At 42.1% G+C, this 21504-nt stretch overlaps 1 protein-coding gene across 1 annotated transcript in view; it reads left to right on the forward strand.

Annotated features, from left to right (window-relative positions):
• Positions 1 to 21504, forward strand: part of LOC126249667 (elongation of very long chain fatty acids protein AAEL008004-like) — a 139227-nt gene that overhangs the window by 70058 nt on the left and 47665 nt on the right. Inside the window, exons 5-7 of the mRNA XM_049951348.1 lie at positions 13850 to 13930; positions 19104 to 19160; positions 19523 to 19628. Of these exons, the coding sequence (XP_049807305.1) occupies positions 13850 to 13930; positions 19104 to 19160; positions 19523 to 19628 (244 nt within the window). The remainder of the gene's footprint in view (positions 1 to 13849; positions 13931 to 19103; positions 19161 to 19522; positions 19629 to 21504) is intronic.

Below are 21504 nucleotides of genomic sequence, written 5' to 3' on the forward strand. Positions count from 1 at the left end.
AGGAAGTGGCTTACAATCGTTCAACCGATTCTTGCATATTTCTCGTCATTCCGGGACCATTATCGGGTTGGGAGGTGTTGTATATGCGCGATCCTTGATGTAATACCACAAAAGAAAGCTGAAGGCATGACTTGGGTAGAGCACAGGGGGTCTACTACGGGATCATCACGATCCGCTTACCTCCGTCTTCCAACATGATAGGGGACCATCACACTGGAGTTATAAAGTGCGGGCTGTTCTAAATGACACATATCCTGAGAGGTTGATGGGTTATTATGGTTCCATCGCATGGTCATCGCGCTTTCCCGATGTAACTCCATTCGTCTTCCTTTTTGTTGGGTCACGCCAAGAATCGTGTGTATACAGCGCAAGACAATAACACTGCTACCGTTCGTGCACGAATCAGTGAAGCAATCAGAACTTCTGATGCAACAATGCTGACCCATACATACGCAGAACTCGAATGTCACCCTGATGTTCTACGAGCGACGAGTGGGGGTACACCTTGAGATTAAAGCATAACAGAAAAAATAGAATAAAAACTTTGAAACTTGCTAAACAATTATAACATATGCGACTCTCTTTCTCTAACAGTTCCCAAGTTGGTGTTTTTTGAAATAATAGAGGGACAGGCCCGCATCTCGTGGTCGTGCGGTAGCGTTCTCGCTTCCCACGCCCGGGTTCCCGGGTTCGATTCCCGGCGGGGTCAGGGATTTTCTCTGCCTCGTGATGGCTGGGTGTTGTGTGCTGTCCTTAGGTTAGTTAGGTTTAAGTAGTTCTAAGTTCTAGGGGACTGATGACCATAGATGTTAAGTCCCATAGTGCTCAGAGCCAATAGAGGGACACTGTCGATATTTTGTTCTTCAGATTTCACTGATATTTTCCTTCCATGAAATACTTCCATCGCGGATGTTTGTTGGCTGAAAACGCAACTGTGTGTGGAACTTTGTTTAGACTGCAAAGTCAACTAAAAACCCTAGTGTGCTCTTTTGTATTCAGAGTTCGAATCACTGACCACAATTCACATACACTGATTTCTTATTTTCGCAATAATTTCAGGTCTCTGTCACTTGAAAAGGAAAGAATAACATTATTTGAAGAGTCTCCATATTATTTTCAATTAAAATCAGACTATTTTCAAAATATTGAGTGAAAAATCCAGGGAAAAGTGTGTGAACCAGTCATAGAATTCTATTTCGCACAGAAATACCGATAATTTACTTTCCAAAAATTCATCGCAGTGCTGACAGCAGTGTAATATCAATATTTATCATACAACCAAGATAAAAATATAAGTATTGCACTGCTTCCATTGAAATCTACGCTGTCGACTTGTTGGAAAGTAAGCCATACTTTGGAAGAATACCCATTTGATTTGAATGTAATTTCATTTATTATTAAATTATTATTAATATAAGATGGAGTAACAAGAAAGATTTTATCATTTTCAGAGCCTTTACCTACATCTACATGGATACTCTGCAAATTAATTATAAGTAAGAGTTAAAATATAATTAATCCAAGGAAGTACACAACACCTAGTTTTTTAATATATACACAATGCTTAATATTATTATTCTCTATGTATTGAATAATTTCCTGTAACGATTTGTCCTTAGTTCACTCTAAAATAAATTACTAAATAGTGTCAAATACCTGCCCAGATAGCCGAGCGCGTGAAGCGCCCAATTTCTCGACTCTGGAAGCTGCATCGGTCCCAAATAGAAATAGCCCTGTGGATTAACGACGGGAGCTGGTGTGCCGGCAACCCTGCATACCATTTTTAGGTAGATTCCTACATCCAAATTGGTAAATACCGATCTAGTACACGGTCCAGGTGATCCCGACTGCGCAGAGACCCACAATTTTATCTGCTCTTGAAGTGGTTAATGGCACTCGCGGTTTCTTTTCGAAATAGGTTAACTGCGCGTGGTGGTACATTTTTGAGTCAACTCAACTGCGCGCAGAGAAAGCACAAGTTACGTTCGCAGTACATCATGATCCTTCCCATTTTCAGACGCTAAGGACCATCTGTGACTGCCAAGGTAGACCTGTCATAGGTATGGTTAAAATGCGTTATACAATACTCATATCCGTAATGAGGCATTTATTAAGACGTCTAAAAACACACAGAAACTATTTCCATTCCATATGATAATAATAAGCAACATGTTTTAAAACATTCAAATGCGTCATAGTTCCATTTTTGTATTTCAAAATTTATTTCTGTATATACTGCACGTTTTTCACGTTTATTGTTAGATCGGTGAGTCCTGTCTCTATCATACATTCATACATTTTAATGTAGGTTGTAGTTTGAACGATAGCGTCAATAAAATGATAAACATGTGGATGTGCGTTCTGAAAATTAAGGCGAAAAGCCATGTGAAATACCTCACAAGCACTTGTTGTTGTTGCCGGCCGAAGTGGCCGAGCGGTTCTAGGCGCTTCAGCCTGGAACCGCGCTACCACTACGGTCGCAGGTTCGAATCCTGCCTCGAGCATGGATGTGTGCGATGTCCTTAGGTTAGTTAGGTTTAAGTAGTTCTAAGTTCTAGGGGACTGATGACCTCAGAAGTTAAGTCCCATAGTGCTCAGAGCCGTTTGAACTTGTTGTTGTTTCACAACTTACAGTACTGGAAGCCCAAATTTTGAAAGGAAACACACATTCTGAGTCTGTGAAATTCGTTTTCAAATAATCAGCAAACATATCACTTTTTCACTTACGGGTTTAATGCCTGTTAAATCTTCAGCAAATGCACCTCCAACTTCATCGGGAGGGAGAAAATCCAAAATAGACATCCAGTGTAAACATTTACCTACATCAGCGTTATTGTGTTTATAATCGGCAGATAGCCACCTAACGATGGCTCTGAGCACTATGGGACTTAACTTCTGAGGTCATCAGTCCCCTAGAACTAAGAACTACTTAAACCTAACCAACCTAAGGACATCACACACATCCATGCCCAAAGCAGGATTCGAACCTGCGACCGTAGCGGTCGCGCAGCTCCAGACTGTAGCGCCTAGGACCCGTCGGCCACTCCGGCCGGCCCACCTAACGATGTACTGACCACCGTTTGAAGCATGAATTGTAAAAAAACTCATGAAAAAATTTGCAATATTAGCCGAAGATGCCTATCTCAAGGTAGTCGTAAATTACTTTTAGTCGTTGATGAGAAGCATATTTTTTTTACTCTTAAAATAGACATTTCCTGCAAACCTCTCTGAGCTTCACTTAATGTTTTCGGTAATGGCGGAAAAATAGACCCTCTAGCCCGATAAATACATTTCATAGTGTTAGCAACGTCTTGCTGGAACTTTGGAGTACATTGGATGCATATCCTTTATGAATTAATTTTGAAGGTTTCTCACATAAGTTAGTAGCCTTCCGTTTAACGCTGTTGGAAGTTGCCTGTTTAAGTTATCGATGGCTTCATCGTTATGACTGACTTCATAAGCAAACAGAATGTGTGTTGAAGCAACTACGTGGCTTACATGTTTTTACTGTGCACCTTACGGCTACTCCACGTTGCGGGTTTCTCTAGCTTCCTGAAATTTATTTCTTCCAACAATGATCAACTTATGGCCGCTTTCAATTGCACATGCTCCATAGGAATGTTATAATCCATTTCTAGCCACACACGAGAAATGCGAACTGGTGCATACAGCACAGCACTCGGTGAAAGTGACTAATGATTCCAGTGCTACCAACAGTTCAGTGCAAACATTACCAAGTGGCAAATAAAACATTCGACCTGTTTCTAATATATCTCATCACACGCAGTCGACCTGTTTGCTGAGGTAATGCTAAACCTGTTCTCGCGCAGTTGGACTAATAGCAACACTTTTCGCGCGCAGTCCGTACCCACCCCAACTTCCCGCCTCAGATAGACGCCATGCGAACATTTAGGAAATGTTCTCGCACTTGAACAGGAGATTTACCATAACGACAGACAGGCGACAGGGCGGCAAAGAATCGGTTCGCGAGCCGTGTCTTGTGACGAGTGTCACAACGCTCAGCCTCGCAGCAAAGCACTGCATACGAGTTTGCTTTATATTTCAAATTGCTGAACAACATAGATGACAAGCAAAACAAATTTTCGGTATTACTTAATTATGTTTGTGCTGCTAAGGGCACAATAAAGTTTTTATCTGGTACAAACTGTCGGCATACGGACAGACGCGGACAGTTTCACAGATTTTCACCCTCAGGTTTCCACGTAATCGTGACTTAGTGCCATAACGGAAAAATGGTCTTTCACACACACATGTTGGTCGTAATAATGTAACACTTGCTACCACATTATGGTGACGTGGAGACTCCACCCGAGGAAAACAATGTAAGTGTCCTGGACAGTTTCAACTTAAAAAGATTTGTCTTTAAACCGAGATTTACATTGCAGATCAGTCAGTTGCATCTCTACATGTATAGGGGCGCTTTGAACTGAAACAGCAAACGGTCTCGAAAACAGTTGTAAGGTTGGCAGTGATGTCGAGACGTTTACGGAACTATCCTTGTAATTCTTTCAAGGCCACAATGAATTCTTCAAATCTCGCGTTTTCTTTAACGCCAGTAAACGTAGATATGTGGGGTTAGCTTGTGAGAATTTGTCGCTTCCGTAACGTGATTTTATTTTTAAATGCAATGAAATCAGAAAGAAGTTGTTTCTCGCCGTGCAGTGTCGTATTAAGGGTACCGGCTGGACTGGCCGAGCGGTTCTAGGCGCTACAGTCTGGAACCGCGCGACCGCTACGGTCGCAGGTTCGAATCCTGCCTCGGGCATGGATGTGTGTGATGTCCTTAGGTTAGTTAGGTTTAAGTAGTTCTAAGTTCTAGGGGACTGATGACCTCAGAAGTTAAGTCCCATAGTGCTCAGAGGCATTTGAACCATTTTTGTTAAGGGCAGTGTGAAATCAAGTCCACTTTTTTGTGAGGTTTGCAATCCATTCCGTATGCTCTGATTGTCTTTCCTGTACTCATTTTTCCTCTATAAATTCCACAATAGCGGGTTTTAAATCGAAAAATCTTTCCACGTATGCCCCTTGACTCCATGTTTTTAAACTACAACTTCAGTTATTTACACCCTGTAGGTAGATACAGGTTGATTCTGTGATGATGTTACAGACTTTCAGGGACGATGGAGAAGGATGAATTATCAATGTGAGGTAACGTATCCTGGTCCAGAAACGAATGACAGTGGCATACATTTACAGTTACTGTTGTTGCTAAGACTGAAGGGAAGGAAACTTTCAGACGTGCTACTGTGGACCAAAACGAGAGGAAAAGTCTAGTAAACATGTTCTCTAAACTACATACATTAAGAGCTATGAGCACTTGGTCAACATACGAGATGTGGTTAACAGTAGAGAAAATTAACAAGTAGTATTAGCTCCACAGGTATGCATTTTATAGCCAATACTCACTAAACATTTTTTCTCATTTTTCTCCATAATACCACCTTTGGAAGTTTCCAACCCTACAATCTTAGCAACATCCACTGTCAGAGGTATTGCGGCGACGCGATTCTTTCCGTCCCTTTACGACGTACCTGCACCTGCCTGTGAACATTGTCTCAGCAGATCATCAGTAGGAAAGCTGAGTGAAACCTACTGTACTTCGACGTGAACCAGGCTGCAATTGAAGTCACTAATCTACGTTTCGGGAGAAAGTTTTCACACAAATGAAAGGTTGGAAATTTTGTCCTCAATTAATATATTCTGAAACTTAGGTGAACAAGTATCACTGCCAAGCCCGTGCTAGTCTTAACACAGTCACTCACAATCCCTTTCACTCACGTTAGCAAGTTTATGGTGTTGCATTTCCCAAAAACGTAATAGCTGCAAAAATACTGGTTGTTTTTGATTGAGAATGCTCGCCAAATATTAAGTCTGTCGGTACCTAATGCAGTCACTGTTTTTAGCCACCGAGCTGCTCGATACGCCTCGCGGAATATATGTCTTTTCTCGTCACAAAATTCACTTAAAAATTCCGAAATTTCTACACGCCCATCTGAATAATTATGCCGTCACTTTACCACACTTTTGATGTATGAAACACTGCTAGATCTGGTTCAAATGGCTCTGAGCACTATGGGACTCAACTGCTGAGGTCATTAGTCCCCTAGAACTTAGAACTAGTTAAACCTAACTAACCTAAGGACATCACAAACATCCATGCCTGAGGCAGGATTCGAACCTGCGACCGTAGCGGTCCTGCGGTTCCAGACTGCAGCGCCTTTAACCGCACGGCCACTTCGGCCGGCGCTAGATCTGGCACCTTATGATTTCCATCGGAACTACTATTACACACGTCCGAACTGTTTCATGGCGCCGGCCGCGGTGGCCGAGCGGTTCTAGGCGCTCAGTCCGGAACAGCGCGACTGCTACGGCCGCAGGTTCGAATCCTGCCTCGGGCATGGATGTGTGTGATGTTCTTAGGTTAGCTAGGTTTAAGTAGTTCTAAGTTCTAGGGGACTGATGACCACAGATGTTAAGTCCCACAGTATTCAGAGCCATTTGAGCCATTTGTTTCATGGTTAGGCTTCGACTCTTCTCTAGAATACTCTGTCTTTCCTACCAGCACAGAAAGGCGCGCGAAGAATATTGCTTTACCATTGGTCAGTTTACTCAACAGCCAATAGCAAAATAACATTCTCCCGCGTTAATCCGCGCTTTTCATCAATAACCAATCGCAAAATAGTAAACCTAACGATTGCACTTTTTACCGACGTAATTATCTAATATGCTGAAGTTTTGCTTATGCATAAAGTTGTTTACTATTGTTATTTATACCTGAATGAACTTTCCCTTTACCATAAACTTACTTTACAAATCTATTCTACAAAAATCCCCTTTGTCCATATCCATACTTCTTCGAAATGTTCCCACACTAAATCCTACTACATAACTCGTTAAACAATTATCTTCGTATTAACCTTAAACCACACTCACGCATCATTCATATTGCTAAAACACATGTATAACATTTTACATACACAAAAAGACTTGATAACACTTTATGAAAATAGTAGAACAGTTTATGAAAAACATTCTATTACTTTAGTGCACTCTAGTGGGCACAATGGAAACTAAAATCACAGTCCTCCTATTCAATATTGTCCTCCATCGGCTGATACATAAACTACGTGTGCGTCCAGTCTCGCGTCACCATCTGTCACTCTCCAGCTCTGAGACACATCTCCCACTTAACCGCCTCCAAGGCAGGATCGGTATAAGGCGCTACGCGTCAGAATCAGAACGATTTTAGCTCATAACTTTCGACTAGTTCGTTTCCGGACTAGGATCCCTTACCCAAAATTGATACATTTACGAGTCTCCATCATCTCTAAAACTTTGTGCCGTCATCACGGAATCACACTGTATACATGTCCGACAGAACAGATACCACTCAGATACACACATTTCTGTAAGAGCGCGACGGCTTCTTGACGTTTGTTTCAGTGCGGATGCACTAATGTCGTCCGAATTCCTACGAGAATCAATAATTTACTAGTAGGGGTCAATGGACGGGAACGCTGAATCTCAGCGTGCGATAAGTTGGAAACTTGAGTCGGTTACGGACCGTGTCCAGATTGGTAAAGAGGTTAAGGCAACCGCTTATGAAAAGCGGTAAATCCGGGTTCGAGTCCCGTCCGGCACAAATGTTCGACTTTCCACATTGCATTATCACAGTGCCCTGTGCGGTTAGAAGTCACGAATTCCCCTTCCTCTCCTCCCCCTCCCATCCCTTCCCTTTCTTTCCCCATTTTCTATTTCATATACATGTAGTCTAAGGATACTATTTGTTATTTGAACATGGATGACTCCATATCCTGCAGCTGAAGTGCAATGTGTTTTGGAAAGGATGTGTGTACTACTAGACGAAACCTTTTCTTTGAGAACAAGTATATAACCGTTTAATATGTGAAGTTATTTCTTAAGCAGAAACTTGTATATTATTGGGAGGGGGAGAGGGGGACACGGAGAAAGACGTGATACACCGCCCTACAAAGGACCGAACACTGGATCCGCGCCTGGTTGTAAAACGTAGTGTTCGAAGAGGAAGACATCATTCACGAAGGAATGACAGTCAGAATCAACGCTGATATAGCTCAGGTTTGTCTTCTGTGAGACTCGCCCCAGACGGCCGAGGCAAATGCACCCAGTATCATTATACTGCATGGAGAGCTGCATCAAACCAGTCTCAGGTCTGAAGACCACAACAACAACAACATCATTATACTATCGCCACTACCTGAGCATTTTCAACGCATCTGTCAAACAGGCTTGACTGGTTCCTAGAAGAAGATCTACATGATACGGTTATCGACATAGTGTAACGGAAATCGATATTAATGAAAGAAGGTAGTTCCTTTCCACTGTCACATTGTCTATTCTCTATGTGCGGCTGTTCATAGTGGCAGTACTGCTACTGTTGTAAAACGCCTAAACAGTTGACCGCTTACGATTAAAAATATTCTCAGGTTTCCTCTGAAGGAAGGTAACGTCACTGTGATTGCAAGACAATTTACTATGACTTCAAGAGTAATTCCAAGTTGTGTACTCATTGCAAATCCTCCTTATATGTGTGTAAAAGTTAGATAATATATATAAAAATAAATCTAACCGAATAGTGTCAGATTACGTCAATAGAAATAAGGTTATAAAACCTGTTACAGCGATTACATGTTTAGGACAATGTATGAAATACAACGAACAAGAGTAATCAGTAACATTGGACGACGAATTGAAGATGTGGACGGGAATGTGGTAACACCGACAACCCAACACATTACCCCGTCTAATATGGTGTAGGGAAACTGTTGGCAATTAAAACAGCTTCCAATCGTCTCTGAATGGATGAATCTAGATCCTGCATTCTTTTCAAAGGAATCATACCATTCTTCCTGCAAAATAATGGCAAGTTCAGATAACGATGACAAAGGTGGGTAGCGATCACACACCCTTCTCTCCAAAGTAGATCACAAGGACTCAATAATATTGAGGCCTGGTCACTGCGGTGGCCAGCGGAGATGCGATAATTCATTTTCGTGCTCACAAAACCAATCTTGGACGATGCGACCAGTATGAACAGGGGTCCTGCCGTCGTGGAACACACCATCACCAATGGGGAACAAACATTGTATCACCGGATGTATCTGGTCCGCCAAAATGGTCACATAATCCTTGACAGAGTAACCGTCAGGCCCATGGAATACCACAATATGGCGGCCCAACCCCTCACTGAAAGCCCGCCATACTGCGCTCTTGGGACCTAAACTCGGCCAGAACTTGGAACAGTGTGTATCAAGAAGCATCCAACCAAGTGACTTTCTTCCATTACTATTTTACCGCTCCGGCACCACGTTTCCCTGTTACGAGGATCTCCGTCACTGATGAGTGCTTTTGGAATTCCAGCTCGTCTTGGAATTTCCTTCGCGTTGATTTAGTGCGGACAGAGTTCACGAGCACGCCATTCAGTTCTGCAATTATTCTGGCAGCTGTCGTCTTGTTATTTTTCGTCACAGTCCTCTTCAATGACCATCTGTGACGATCACTCAACACACACTTTCTTCTGCGTTGTGGCAGCGGTTAATGTTTTCCAGCTTTGCCCATATGCGGTATAAATCTTCGATAACATGCCTCTTGAAACAGCGAACACTTTGGCTACCTCGGATACGGAAGGACTCAAGATGCGAGCACCAACGATTTACCCACGTTCGAATACAATGAGCTCCGACATAATGGACTCAAACTAGTCCGAACTCTGTTCCGACCACGACTGATACCTGTACCGACTAAGTACATTGCGCAGGTGTCATTCGTGGTTAAATACAACACAGCAACGTGTAGGCGCGGCTGGCATCTGCATTTATATTCAAGCACGCATTTCTCGCTCTGCTTCCATATTTCAGCCCAAACCATGCAATTTTATAGGAAGAGTATTGATAAAATGTAGGTTAAGTGTCAAGGTTAAGTTCCCGCTCACGGGAAAGTTCGCTCATTAATTGCATTTATGTTTGTCCTGTAGATGACAAAAATTTCATATTTTATATAAATGTTGACTTTGTTTCTAAATAAACATTTTACGCCAATTCATATTAGGCATTATCGTGGTTTTCATTTTTCTATTATTTTCATGTTTCCACTTATTTTCTGAAGCCATCTAGTACCCTATTCATAGTAGGTATCGTCAGTGGTTTTCATTTCTCTATCCTTTTCTTGTATCCATTGGCTCTTTCGTATGTACTTGATGCCTACGAAAGCCACGGATGATGCCTTGTATAAATGGGTGAAACATGTTTCGTTAGAAACAAAGATTCAGTGGTAAAAAACGAATTTTCCTCATCTGCACAATAAACATAACTGACGTAACAGCTTAGGAAGACTGACTACAGTTATTAACAGTATTACTTATTACATATAAGAACAGCAGTTTCTGAAGTCTTTATAAAGTCGATATGGTGGAAAACGTTGGAAAAAATTCAGTGACGCGTTGTTGATATCGTAGCAGTTCTGTACAAAGTAAACGATCACGTAATAGAGTTTCACAGGAGACTTGAGTGGAAATCATTGGACGAAAGATGGCCTTCTTCTCACAAAACATAGTTGGGTGTTTTTAGAGGTACACTACGAAACTGTTGCACCGTTACTATCGTGTGTCTAGTGATGGATTCATGAATGTAAGGTAGCAGAGATTCGAGTATCTACGAGTACATCCGGTCTACAATTTTCCCCTCGATACACACGCAAATGGAATAGGACAGAGACTGCACTAATGTTGATGCGGTGTGTATTCCGCCATGCGTGAAACACTAACTTTTGAAGTACACTTTTGAAGTACGCTATCTGATCAAAAGTATCCAGACACCTATTAGCGGACATTGATACACACACTGTGTCGACCCTTCACCTTTATAGCGGCTAGAAGTCTGCTAGGGACACTTTCAATGAGATGTCCCAATGTCTGTGGAGGAGTGGTAGCCCATTTTTTCTCAAGAGCAGAAGTCAGAGAAGGTAGTGATGGATACTGGCGTGTGGAGCGAAGTTGACGTTCTGACTCACCCCAAAGTTGTTCCGTTGGGGTCATAGCGGGACCCTGGGTGGGCCAGTCAATGTCAGGAATGTTATTGTCCACTAACCATTGCCTCACAGATGCTACTTTGTAACAGTGTGCATTGTCATGCTGACACAAACAGTCATCCTCTCCGAAACTTCCTCTGTACTGTACAAACCACATGCTGCGATGAAAAGTTTTCATATCCTTCTGCGTTTAGCGTTTTCTTCAGCGCAATCAAGGGACCACACCCTAACTAAGACAAACACCATATACCGTAACACCAGATCTTCAGTACTTCACTGTTGGCACTATACATGAAGACAGGTAACGTTCTCCAGGCATTCAGTAAAACCAAATACTACCATCGGGCAGCTACAGCGTATAGCGTGAGTCGTCACTCCAAATCACTCGTTTCCAGTCATCCAATGTCCAGTGTAGCAGCTCTTTACACCACCTCAAGTTTCGCTTAGTACTGACTACAGAAGGTGTGGCTTATCAGGAGCTGGTCGACCATTACACTCAATTCTTTTTATCTTTTTAACTCCCTAAGCGCAGTCATTGTGAGAAGTGGACTACAGGTAGCACATTGGAACTAATGAGTGATATCCTCCGCTAATTTTATGGGATTTTTCACAGCTGCCCTCAAATGGTCGATGGTTCTTCTCTCTCCGTACATGAGATCTGTTTGGTCCTAATTTAGCTATGGTTCTTCCTTACTGTTTCCACTGGCAGTCATATCACCAACAGTCGACTTGGGAAACTTTAGAAGGGTTGACATGTGCCTGATGAATCTGTTACTCACAAGGGAAGTCTTTCGGCTCGAACAGGAATTCAATGTTCCAACTACATTTAGAAGCTTCAAGTACCACTGTGATTAGGATGGTGAAAGTATTTTACTGTGTTATTCTTATGCTGCCCACTATAAGACTTTAAAAATGTGCATGAGGTTCCCTCTCAACAACCTGCATAAAACAGTATGCGGAATCACAATAGGCACTCTGGTCGAAAGCAGTATCTGAACAATCCTCAGAATCATATTCAGCTGCGAAGTCCAGTGCCACTTGAATCTCGTTTTCAATTCATCAACATATGTCGGAGTACTGTACCCAGGCCCGCATCTCGTGGTCGTGCTGTAGCGTTCTCGCTTCCCACGCCCGGGTTCCCGGGTTCGATTCCCGGCGGGGTCAGGGATTTTCTCTGCCTCGTGATGGCTGGGTGTTGTGTGCTGTCCTTAGGTTAGTTAGGTTTAAGTAGTTCTAAGTTCTAGGGGACTTATGACCACAGCAGTTGAGTCCCATAGTGCTCAGAGCCATTTGAACCATTTGAATTACTGTACCCAGCCGTTTGCCAGGAATATTGAAGCATAGGCTGATACGCTGGAGCAGCCAGCTGGGTATGAATAGCAGAATGCATTCTCACTGTGAAAATGCCGTTTTCCACTTTAGTGCTCTTCCTGTACATCTCTGTCTGTCAAGAAAGCAGTGATGTGTCAACAGCTCATTCTGTATTCTTTCTCGAGACGTTCTATGAAAGCATCAGAACCTTTAAACTTTGTGTGTCATATTTCTCTTGCTTTTTGCATTGGTCAAAATTTCAGCAGCAGTAATATATTTTCCTTCATTCCTTCCTATGTCAAATTGCGATAGAATGTATTGTTTTAGCTCCAGTTATTTGATTGACTTGTTTCCTCGAAATGGAGATTCATTACTTCATTCTCCATGAAATCAAATATTACCTCGACGTTCAATGTCCTTTTCATAGGTGGATGTCTCTTCAATGACGAGCTGTATGTCGCACCTTTACGTGGAAAAACCATGTTTCGTTGGAGGACGCCTTCTTAACTTTGATGCCACAGTATTTAAAACGTTTTAAACATTGATGGTTTCGTTCATTTTCGCTGTATATGTGCAACAGTACTGACGCACGTACTGGTCAACGTTCGAAGTCACTTAGCCCTCCTGACAGATTCATTCTATTGTTACTTCTATTCAACTGACATCACATTACTTCCCACCTTCCTTTGTACTGGCAGACCAGTGTCGCCGAAAGTCTTGCTGTTTGCTAACGGTTTTTGCATCATTACTTCAGTTTCAGCTGGAACGATTTTTGTGCCGAACTGCTTTTTCGTTTACTATACTAGTGGAAATCATTATATTTTTAAATTTTCATTGCACAGTATTTCAACCACATGATTTTCCCTTTCACTCGACATCTCTTCATAACATGTGGATCTGTCTCACGTGATCTAAGAGTGTTCATTCCCACGCTACAGAGGTGTCCATGACATCTGGGTTGGTCAGCGTACAAATCATCATCTAGATTGAATATCTACTATTTCCCAGGGTTCGATCCCCGACGGGGTCAGGGATTTTCTCTGCCTCGTGATGACTGGGTGTTGTGTGATGTCCTTAGGTTAGTTAGGTTTAAGTAGTTCTAAGTTCTAGGGGACTGATGACCATAGATGTTAAGTCCCATAGTGCTCAGAGCCATTTTTTTCTACTATTTCCTCTTGGTAGAGAAAACATTTTAAAATATTGGAAAGAAATATAACACAAACACAAAGCAGATACGTTGTGTTAATCCACTCTAATAATTTAATTTTTCGGTGAGTAAAACAACTGAAACAGTTCCTATAGTAGAGCCTTCCAGGTACGCCATCACAAAAAAAGTTACTTGGAATATCATTTACGAGTATTACTTGACATTATAGTATGACGCATAATATTTACATGTATTGGTACCATAGAAGTTTTAGTTACTTTAGTAAAGAATTGCCTTCTATTTCAGTGCACGCAGCTTGGATGGGTCAACAAGTACAGTTGGCTGTGTGAGCCAGTGGATTATTCAGACGATCCTGATTCACTTAAGGTAACTATAGAATTTCACCAAATATTCGAGAGTTGGATTCTGGCTCTCTGAGGAACGAGTCTTTCTGTTTAACAATGACTGGTAGTAGCAACAGTATTGCTCGAGAATGAATCTGTACAAAATTTTTGTTGTTCTGCAAACGTTACAATTTCACACCAAAAAGATTAAAAATTCAGGTAAAATACACTCCGAGGGAATTTGAAATTATATGCTTTAAAAGTATACCCAGTATGTTTTGACCTATACACAATATTAAGATCTAAATGTAAGGCTTATGCAAGGAACCACTAGTCATCTTTCCTCTGTACTATGAGTATCAAGTTGTCGCTGGCATTAATGGCTATTAGTAGACAAAGGGCTGTGTGTCTATCACTGCAGCACAAAAAACGTCAAATATCTCTTACTCTACACCTCCCCTACTCGTTGTTACGGTTTCTACTTCCTCTACATAGTCACATGGCATCAAAAGCTGAAACAACATTACATTCACAGTGCGCTGCAGCCAGAACTACCACCTCCAATATTCTACACATGAAATGTGAAACTAATACGCTGTTACATTCATTCCAAAAATGGAAGGCTATGTGTTTAATAGTACCTCAACTCCATTTTGTAAATACACTCCTGGAAATAGAAAAAAGAACACATTGACACCGGTGTGTCAGACCCACCATACTTGCTCCGGACACTGCGAGAGGGCTGTACAAGCAATGATCACACGCACGGCACAGCGGACACACCAGGAACCGCGGTGTTGGCCGTCGAATGGCGCTAGCTGCGCAGCATTTGTGCACCGCCGCCGTCAGTGTCAGCCAGTTTGCCGTGGCATACGGAGCTCCATCGCAGTCTTTAACACTGGTAGCATGCCGCGACAGCGTGGACGTGAACCGTATGTGCAGTTGACGGACTTTGAGCGAGGGCGTATAGTGGGCATGCGGGAGGCCGGGTGGACGTACCGCCGAATTGCTCAACACGTGGGGCGTGAGGTCTCCACAGTACATCGATGTTGTCGCCAGTGGTCGGCGGAAGGTGCACGTGCCCGTCGACCTGGGACCGGACCGCAGCGACGCACGGATGCACGCCAAGACCGTAGGATCCTACGCAGTGCCGTAGGGGACCGCACCGCCACTTCCCAGCAAATTAGGGACACTGTTGCTCCTGGGGTATCGGCGAGGACCATTCGCAACCGTCTCCATGAAGCTGGGCTACGGTCCCGCACACCGTTAGGCCGTCTTCCGCTCACGCCCCAACATCGTGCAGCCCGCCTCCAGTGGTGTCGCGACAGGCGTGAATGGAGGGACGAATGGAGACGTGTCGTCTTCAGCGATGAGAGTCGCTTCTGCCTTGGTGCCAATGATGGTCGTATGCGTGTTTGGCGCCGTGCAGGTGAGCGCCACAATCAGGACTGCATACGACCGAGGCACACAGGGCCAACACCCGGCATCATGGTGTGGGGAGCGATCTCCTACACTGGCCGTACACCACTGGTGATCGTCGAGGGGACACTGAATAGTGCACGGTACATCCAAACCGTCATCGAACCCATCGTTCTACCATTCCTAGACCGGCAAGGGAACTTGCTGTTCCAACAGGACAATGCACGTCCGCATGTATCCCGTGCCACCCAACGTGCTCTAGAAGGTGTAAGTCAACTACCCTGGCCAGCAAGATCTCCGGATCTGTGCCCCATTGAGCATGTTTGGGACTGGATGAAGCGTCGTCTCACGCGGTCTGCACGTCCAGCACGAACGCTGGTCCAACTGAGGCGCCAGGTGGAAATGGCATGGCAAGCCGTTCCACAGGACTACATCCAGCATCTCTACGATCGTCTCCATGGGAGAATAGCAGCCTGCATTGCTGCGAAAGGTGGATATACACTGTACTAGTGCCGACATTGTGCATGCTCTGTTGCCTGTGTCTATGTGCCTGTGGTTCTGTCAGTGTGATCATGTGATGTATCTGACCCCAGGAATGTGTCAATAAAGTTTCCCCTTCCTGGGACAATGAATTCACGGTGTTCTTATTTCAATTTCCAGGAGTGTAGAACGATGTCTTTTTCTGGAGATGATGCATCATAATTCGTAAATATTTGAAAATGTCATGATTATCGCCTTGAGCTATTGATAAAAATCTTTATTTAAATATGTGTAAACAAAGAACGAGCTCGAAACCGATAGTACAGGTTGGTGGAGTAGTCGATATGTCTTGTAAATTTACTTTAGCTTTCACGGAAAAAAATAGTGGTATAAGATTATGGGAAATAGCCAGCTGAAAGATATTTCTAGTTCAATCCAAGACTGGGGAAATGTTTGTTCAAACAGACTGTAGAGAATCATGCGCTTTTTTACGGGCTTCTTTCACCCTGTTACAGTTCTTTTTTTTACTCTTAAAAAATCCCGTAACTGCCGTCGGCTGTTGGGCTTCGAAAGTAGATGCTTTCTATTTTTATTGTTTAGACCTTCATTGCTTCTTCTGTTTAAACATTTCATTTCCTTTTGTTTAAACTGAGTTCCTGTTTGAGAGAGGTATAAAGCAACTAATTTCTCTTCTGTCGTATTTTCGAAAGTAATGTGAAAAAACACACATTTTACTTTTTCTTGCTCACGATCACGACAAGATCTTCTCATTGTGTTCTTCTGTTATGTCGTTTCTTTTCATTCACTTAGATTTATTTGCGGTTGTTCTCTTGTTTTAAGCATTCGCACCATTTGTATTAACTTTTTTATGTATTGCTTAACGTGACACCCAAAAAGCTTTGCATGTAATTTCTATTTAATAATGCATTAATTTCACTCTCCGAAAGTTCTTGGGCCTTTCTTTTTAGCTTTAGGAAACCATGTCCACTGTGGTCTTAAAATTTTATCGAGGCTTATTTCTGTTTCACTTGAATGAATCATAATGACCAACTGTTTTTTTGCCTACCTGCACACTTCTGCTTGATCCCTACTCTAGAATATTTGAGGTGTCATATCTACTAACTGTCAATGTTGACATAAGAGTTGTTGGTTTGAAGCCGATTTTGCACAAATTTTCTCCTGTCTGCAATATGTTGTTTACTAAGCAGAACGAGTTGCGTTATCCCACATACGCGTATATGGGCCAGTCCACGTCTCCCTATTTCATCTGATTTGGGTTTCTGTGATATGGCTTTATCAGTTATGTGTAAAACTTTCTCGTGCTACAGAGTGGAACTTTCTGGAGGCAGCTTGACTCCAAGTAAAAGAGTCACATGCGCTCTAAAACCGGCTTCATCTTCCCTGTGTCAACAGTTGGTTGTTTTCTTGATGATTGAGTGTACAGTAAATGAAGACATAGCTCGGGCTGTAATTTTATATAATACGTTTACTTTCTGTTGGCCAATTTCAACCCCATGGTCATCATCACGCATTTACATGTAAGTGGTCATACGTCTACGGTTTTTAGACCATACATAAGGTGAACAAAATAAAATATAAATATTAGGAAGAATGCTGAGGTATTTTCCAGCAATCGTTGTCAAACAGTGGCATTTTGGCAGCTATTATTGAACATTTGTGCACCTCACGACAATTGGGCTCATAATGGCGTGTCGCTGTTAGTTCCCGCGTGGAAACTGCGTGAGTTATGTCTTGGATACTCTTAGGACACTCTTCACCCTACAAGATATCTTTTCTTCTTAATCTCGTTTCTTAACTCCATAAAATATTTTATATCTCCTCATTTACGGCATCTGCTAGAGACTGAAATTCTGCTCCCTACAGCCTACGCAATTTTCTACGTGTGTTTCCAGTAAGCTCCTCCAGCGCTTCCATCCTAATACCAGAACTTGTGACTGCAGGCGATGGGAGGGAAAGTTACGGCAGAGCTTGAGCGATAGAAGTGAATTAGACTCCACACGTAGGCCAAAGAGCTTTTCCAAAATCAGATTTCTGTTTACAGAATTTTGAACAGCGACTTGCACTGACACTTGGAGCTTAAGCACATCCATCTCGTTCTACAAATATAAATATGACTACGGTTTTCATCCCACGTTTATTGCCCCAGAATTTTCACAGAAGTTTATCATAGCTCCGATGGAGCAGCATTTAAAAACTGTTACTTGTTCCAATTCTTTGTAATACCTAACTCTGCAATACAGGGCTGTTCGAGAGTAAATGTAACATGGTTTCACAATATATGCTCTCCTTACAGGTGAATGACGTGATGAGTACCCTAAACTACACACACACACACACACACACAGAGAGAGGGGAACTCATCGTCTGCCACGCTAAACATTAAATCATGAGGGGTTTTTTTTAAGATCAAAAAATGGCGATATTCGGTGCACCTCCATCAACAGTGTGTGTGGAATCATTTAGATCGTTGTTAATTAGACAAGCGCCATGGTGTAGGTACATAGATCATCTTCACTAAGGTAAAAGCGGATAATTTGGGCTGCTATTCTGTACCCTGCAATTTAGATGCACTTTGCTGCGTATTTCAGTGGTTTAGGAGCTACTTAAACCTGTTCTTCTGCGAATTCCTGCTCTTATTTAACAACAAGTTCACAGCGCAAAATTAACACTTTGGAACACCACAACGGTATATGTTACGTCTTTGTCTTATCCTCTCCTATAAAAGAAAACACTAGCGCAGAACTGTGACGACTGCTGGAGCTCCGTTACGTGAATCAATTCCAAGTTGTCAGTGATTTGTTTAGCGGAGCTGCCTACTTGAATGCAGTAGCCTTTTTCCTCTAATAATAATAATAATACTAAACAATTGTACTCTAAGATATCTCAGACAAAATGTTATTCCCTAAATGTATCAGGATTACATGACTGCATCGCTAATTGCTTTGATTGGGCTACGTAGTCCAACTAGGTACGTGTCTTGACACATTCAAATTTATACACATTTATTGAAGACTAATTTTGTATTAAGAGTTTAAATGATTCCTATTTTGTGTAAGTACGCTGCGCAATTTATTTGTGTAGTGATATCAGTCGTGCCTTAAACTCTTTTGAGAATAACTGATATGCTGTCCTGGCCTGTGGAGATAGTGATATATTCCATGTAGATGTACTAGTTATGCGGCAAAATACATTACGTAATACGTGTTTGCTGAAAACTTCATCATAACACGGCTTCACCTACTGTTTTAGCCAATTGAGGTCTTCACACTACAAATGTAGAAAAACGTCTGTTACAGGTGGCGTCCATTACCTGGCTGTACTTTATCGTCAAGGTGACCGACCTTCTTGACACAGTGAGTGAAAATTTTGTACACTATTTTTCTAAACGAATGAAAAAATCACTGACCAAAGCATCCACTAGTCTTACTTTAATGTATTTTTTTAGCTTCCACGATAAACCCTGAAAGTGATTGCAACTTGTTCTTACTAGATACAATGAGGGCAGCTATATTTACAAAGCACGCCTACCGTAGGTCGAAAACCACTGGTTTAGTTTATTGTTGAATCTTAGCGCCAAACATGATCTGAAATATTGTTTTCTTACACATGTTCATACCTTATCCACCATATATGGGGAAATAGAATCTTTCCATGTACATAAAATCGATGTAAAACATAATGAACTCATTTAGGTTGTTATGCCTTTGTCATACAGGTTTTCTTCGTACTTCGTAAGAAGAACAGTCAAATAACGTTCCTTCATGTGTATCATCATGCGGCCATGGTCATTGGGACATGGATAGCTGCCAAGTATTTGCCAGGTAAGTCTTTGCTTCTGGTCAATGAAACTCACTTTCCACTAGAAGACTGCTTGCTACAGTGAATTGCTCCGACGTTAGGTAGCATACGTAGGATACCATTCATAACAGATGGCTCAAATAAGTTCTCTGTTTTACCCGTTTCGATCACGAAATTCAGAATTTTGTGATGCCGAAGAATAAGCAGAAGACTTGTGCTCGGAATGTGAGTATTATTGACAGTCATATCTTGTAAAATAAGTGTTAAACAGAACATGGGCAAATAATAATATAAGGAATATGATGCCCAAATAATCTCATTTAAAGAATATTAGTTCATGGACCACGGTACCATGAGGTAACACATTTAATACATACATAGACATGTTAGTCAGTTGAAGGACAGTCCTGATGCAGTGGCTAAAGAACTCCATTAGTGCTTTGAAGGAACAGGCTTCAGATCTTTACTTCACATTTCAGATTTAGTTTTTCTGTAGTTCTTCCGAAGCACATACATAGAATCCTAGGATTTTTCTTTTCAATTGCGCATACGATTCATTGTTGTATCTTTATGCAATATGAGTTTGTGGTCCGTTTCTAACGACTTAGTCAACTACGAGAAGTTATACCTTGAGGTTCCTTCCTTACTTTCTATAATCTTACATTCTTGATTAATGAACATATCACAGTAATTTACAAGTCCCCAAAAAATCTATTTTGATCTTGACAGGTGGCAGAAAAATCAGTGTTTAGCTTTTGTTGACTGATGAAGCAATGAAATATAAACAACCAAACTAAATTGGAATTGTGTAGCTCTTGTGATGATACGTTGTTTTAGAGATACGATTCATCACACAATTCTGGTAAGACGATCGTATGGAGTAAAAAGGGGGTAGTATACTACAAAAAGTGTCCACAGCCTTTCAGACCTCCATCATATCAACATGGTCGTAGCATACCTTACAGCTTCGTCCATAATATTAGCTCGACACTAGAACATTGGAACAGGTGTGTACCTCTCTGCATCGGTGGTTCGAAGGCATCTACGAGGATGGTTTGAAAAGTTCTCGGAACGGAATGAAAAAAAAGTACTTACATCACTGAAACTTTTTTCTATTTTTCAATTTAGTTTCGTTGTAGATTGATGCCCTTGGTCCAACGATGTTCCAGCGCCTTGATCCCATTTCGAAAATGAGTTTCCTCCAGGCCTGCAAAACAGTTGTCAACTCCGGCTATCAATTCTTCGTTTGAACTGAATCTTCGTCCACCAAGAAAAATTTTCAGTTTTGGGACGAGATGGAAGTCTGATGGGACCATATCAGGTGAATAAGGCGGTTGTGGCAACAATTCATACCTTAGTTCGTGTAGTTTTATCATGACGACGGCACATGTGTGCGGGCTCGCGTCAAGTGTCGCGGCACCAATCTTGCAGGTAATGTTTTCATTTCTAATTCTTCAGTTAAAATGTTATATACCGTTTCAGATGATATCTGGCAAACGTGAGCAATTTTAGGCACTTTCAATTGGCGATCCATTCTGTGCGCTTTTGCAATGGTTTCTGCAGTAGTGACACATCTTGGCCGACCACTGCGCGGATCATCATCTAAGCTTCAAAAATGCCTCTGAGCACTATGGGACTCAACTGCTGTGGTCATAAGTCCCCTAGAACTTAGAACTACTTAAACCTAACTAACTTAAGGACAGCACACAACACCCAGCCATCACGAGGCAGAGAAAATCCCTGACCCCGCCGGGAATCGAACCCGGGAACCCGGGCGTGGGAAGCGAGAACGCTACCGCACGACCACGATCATCTAAGCTCTCCCGACCAAATTTAAATTTATTTGTCCACTTGGGAATAGTTGAATATGAAGGAGCAGAGTCCCCCAATGTATTCTGG

This window comes from Schistocerca nitens, chromosome 3, assembly GCF_023898315.1.
Source record: "Schistocerca nitens isolate TAMUIC-IGC-003100 chromosome 3, iqSchNite1.1, whole genome shotgun sequence".
In the NCBI taxonomy this organism is placed as follows: domain Eukaryota; kingdom Metazoa; phylum Arthropoda; class Insecta; order Orthoptera; family Acrididae; genus Schistocerca; species Schistocerca nitens.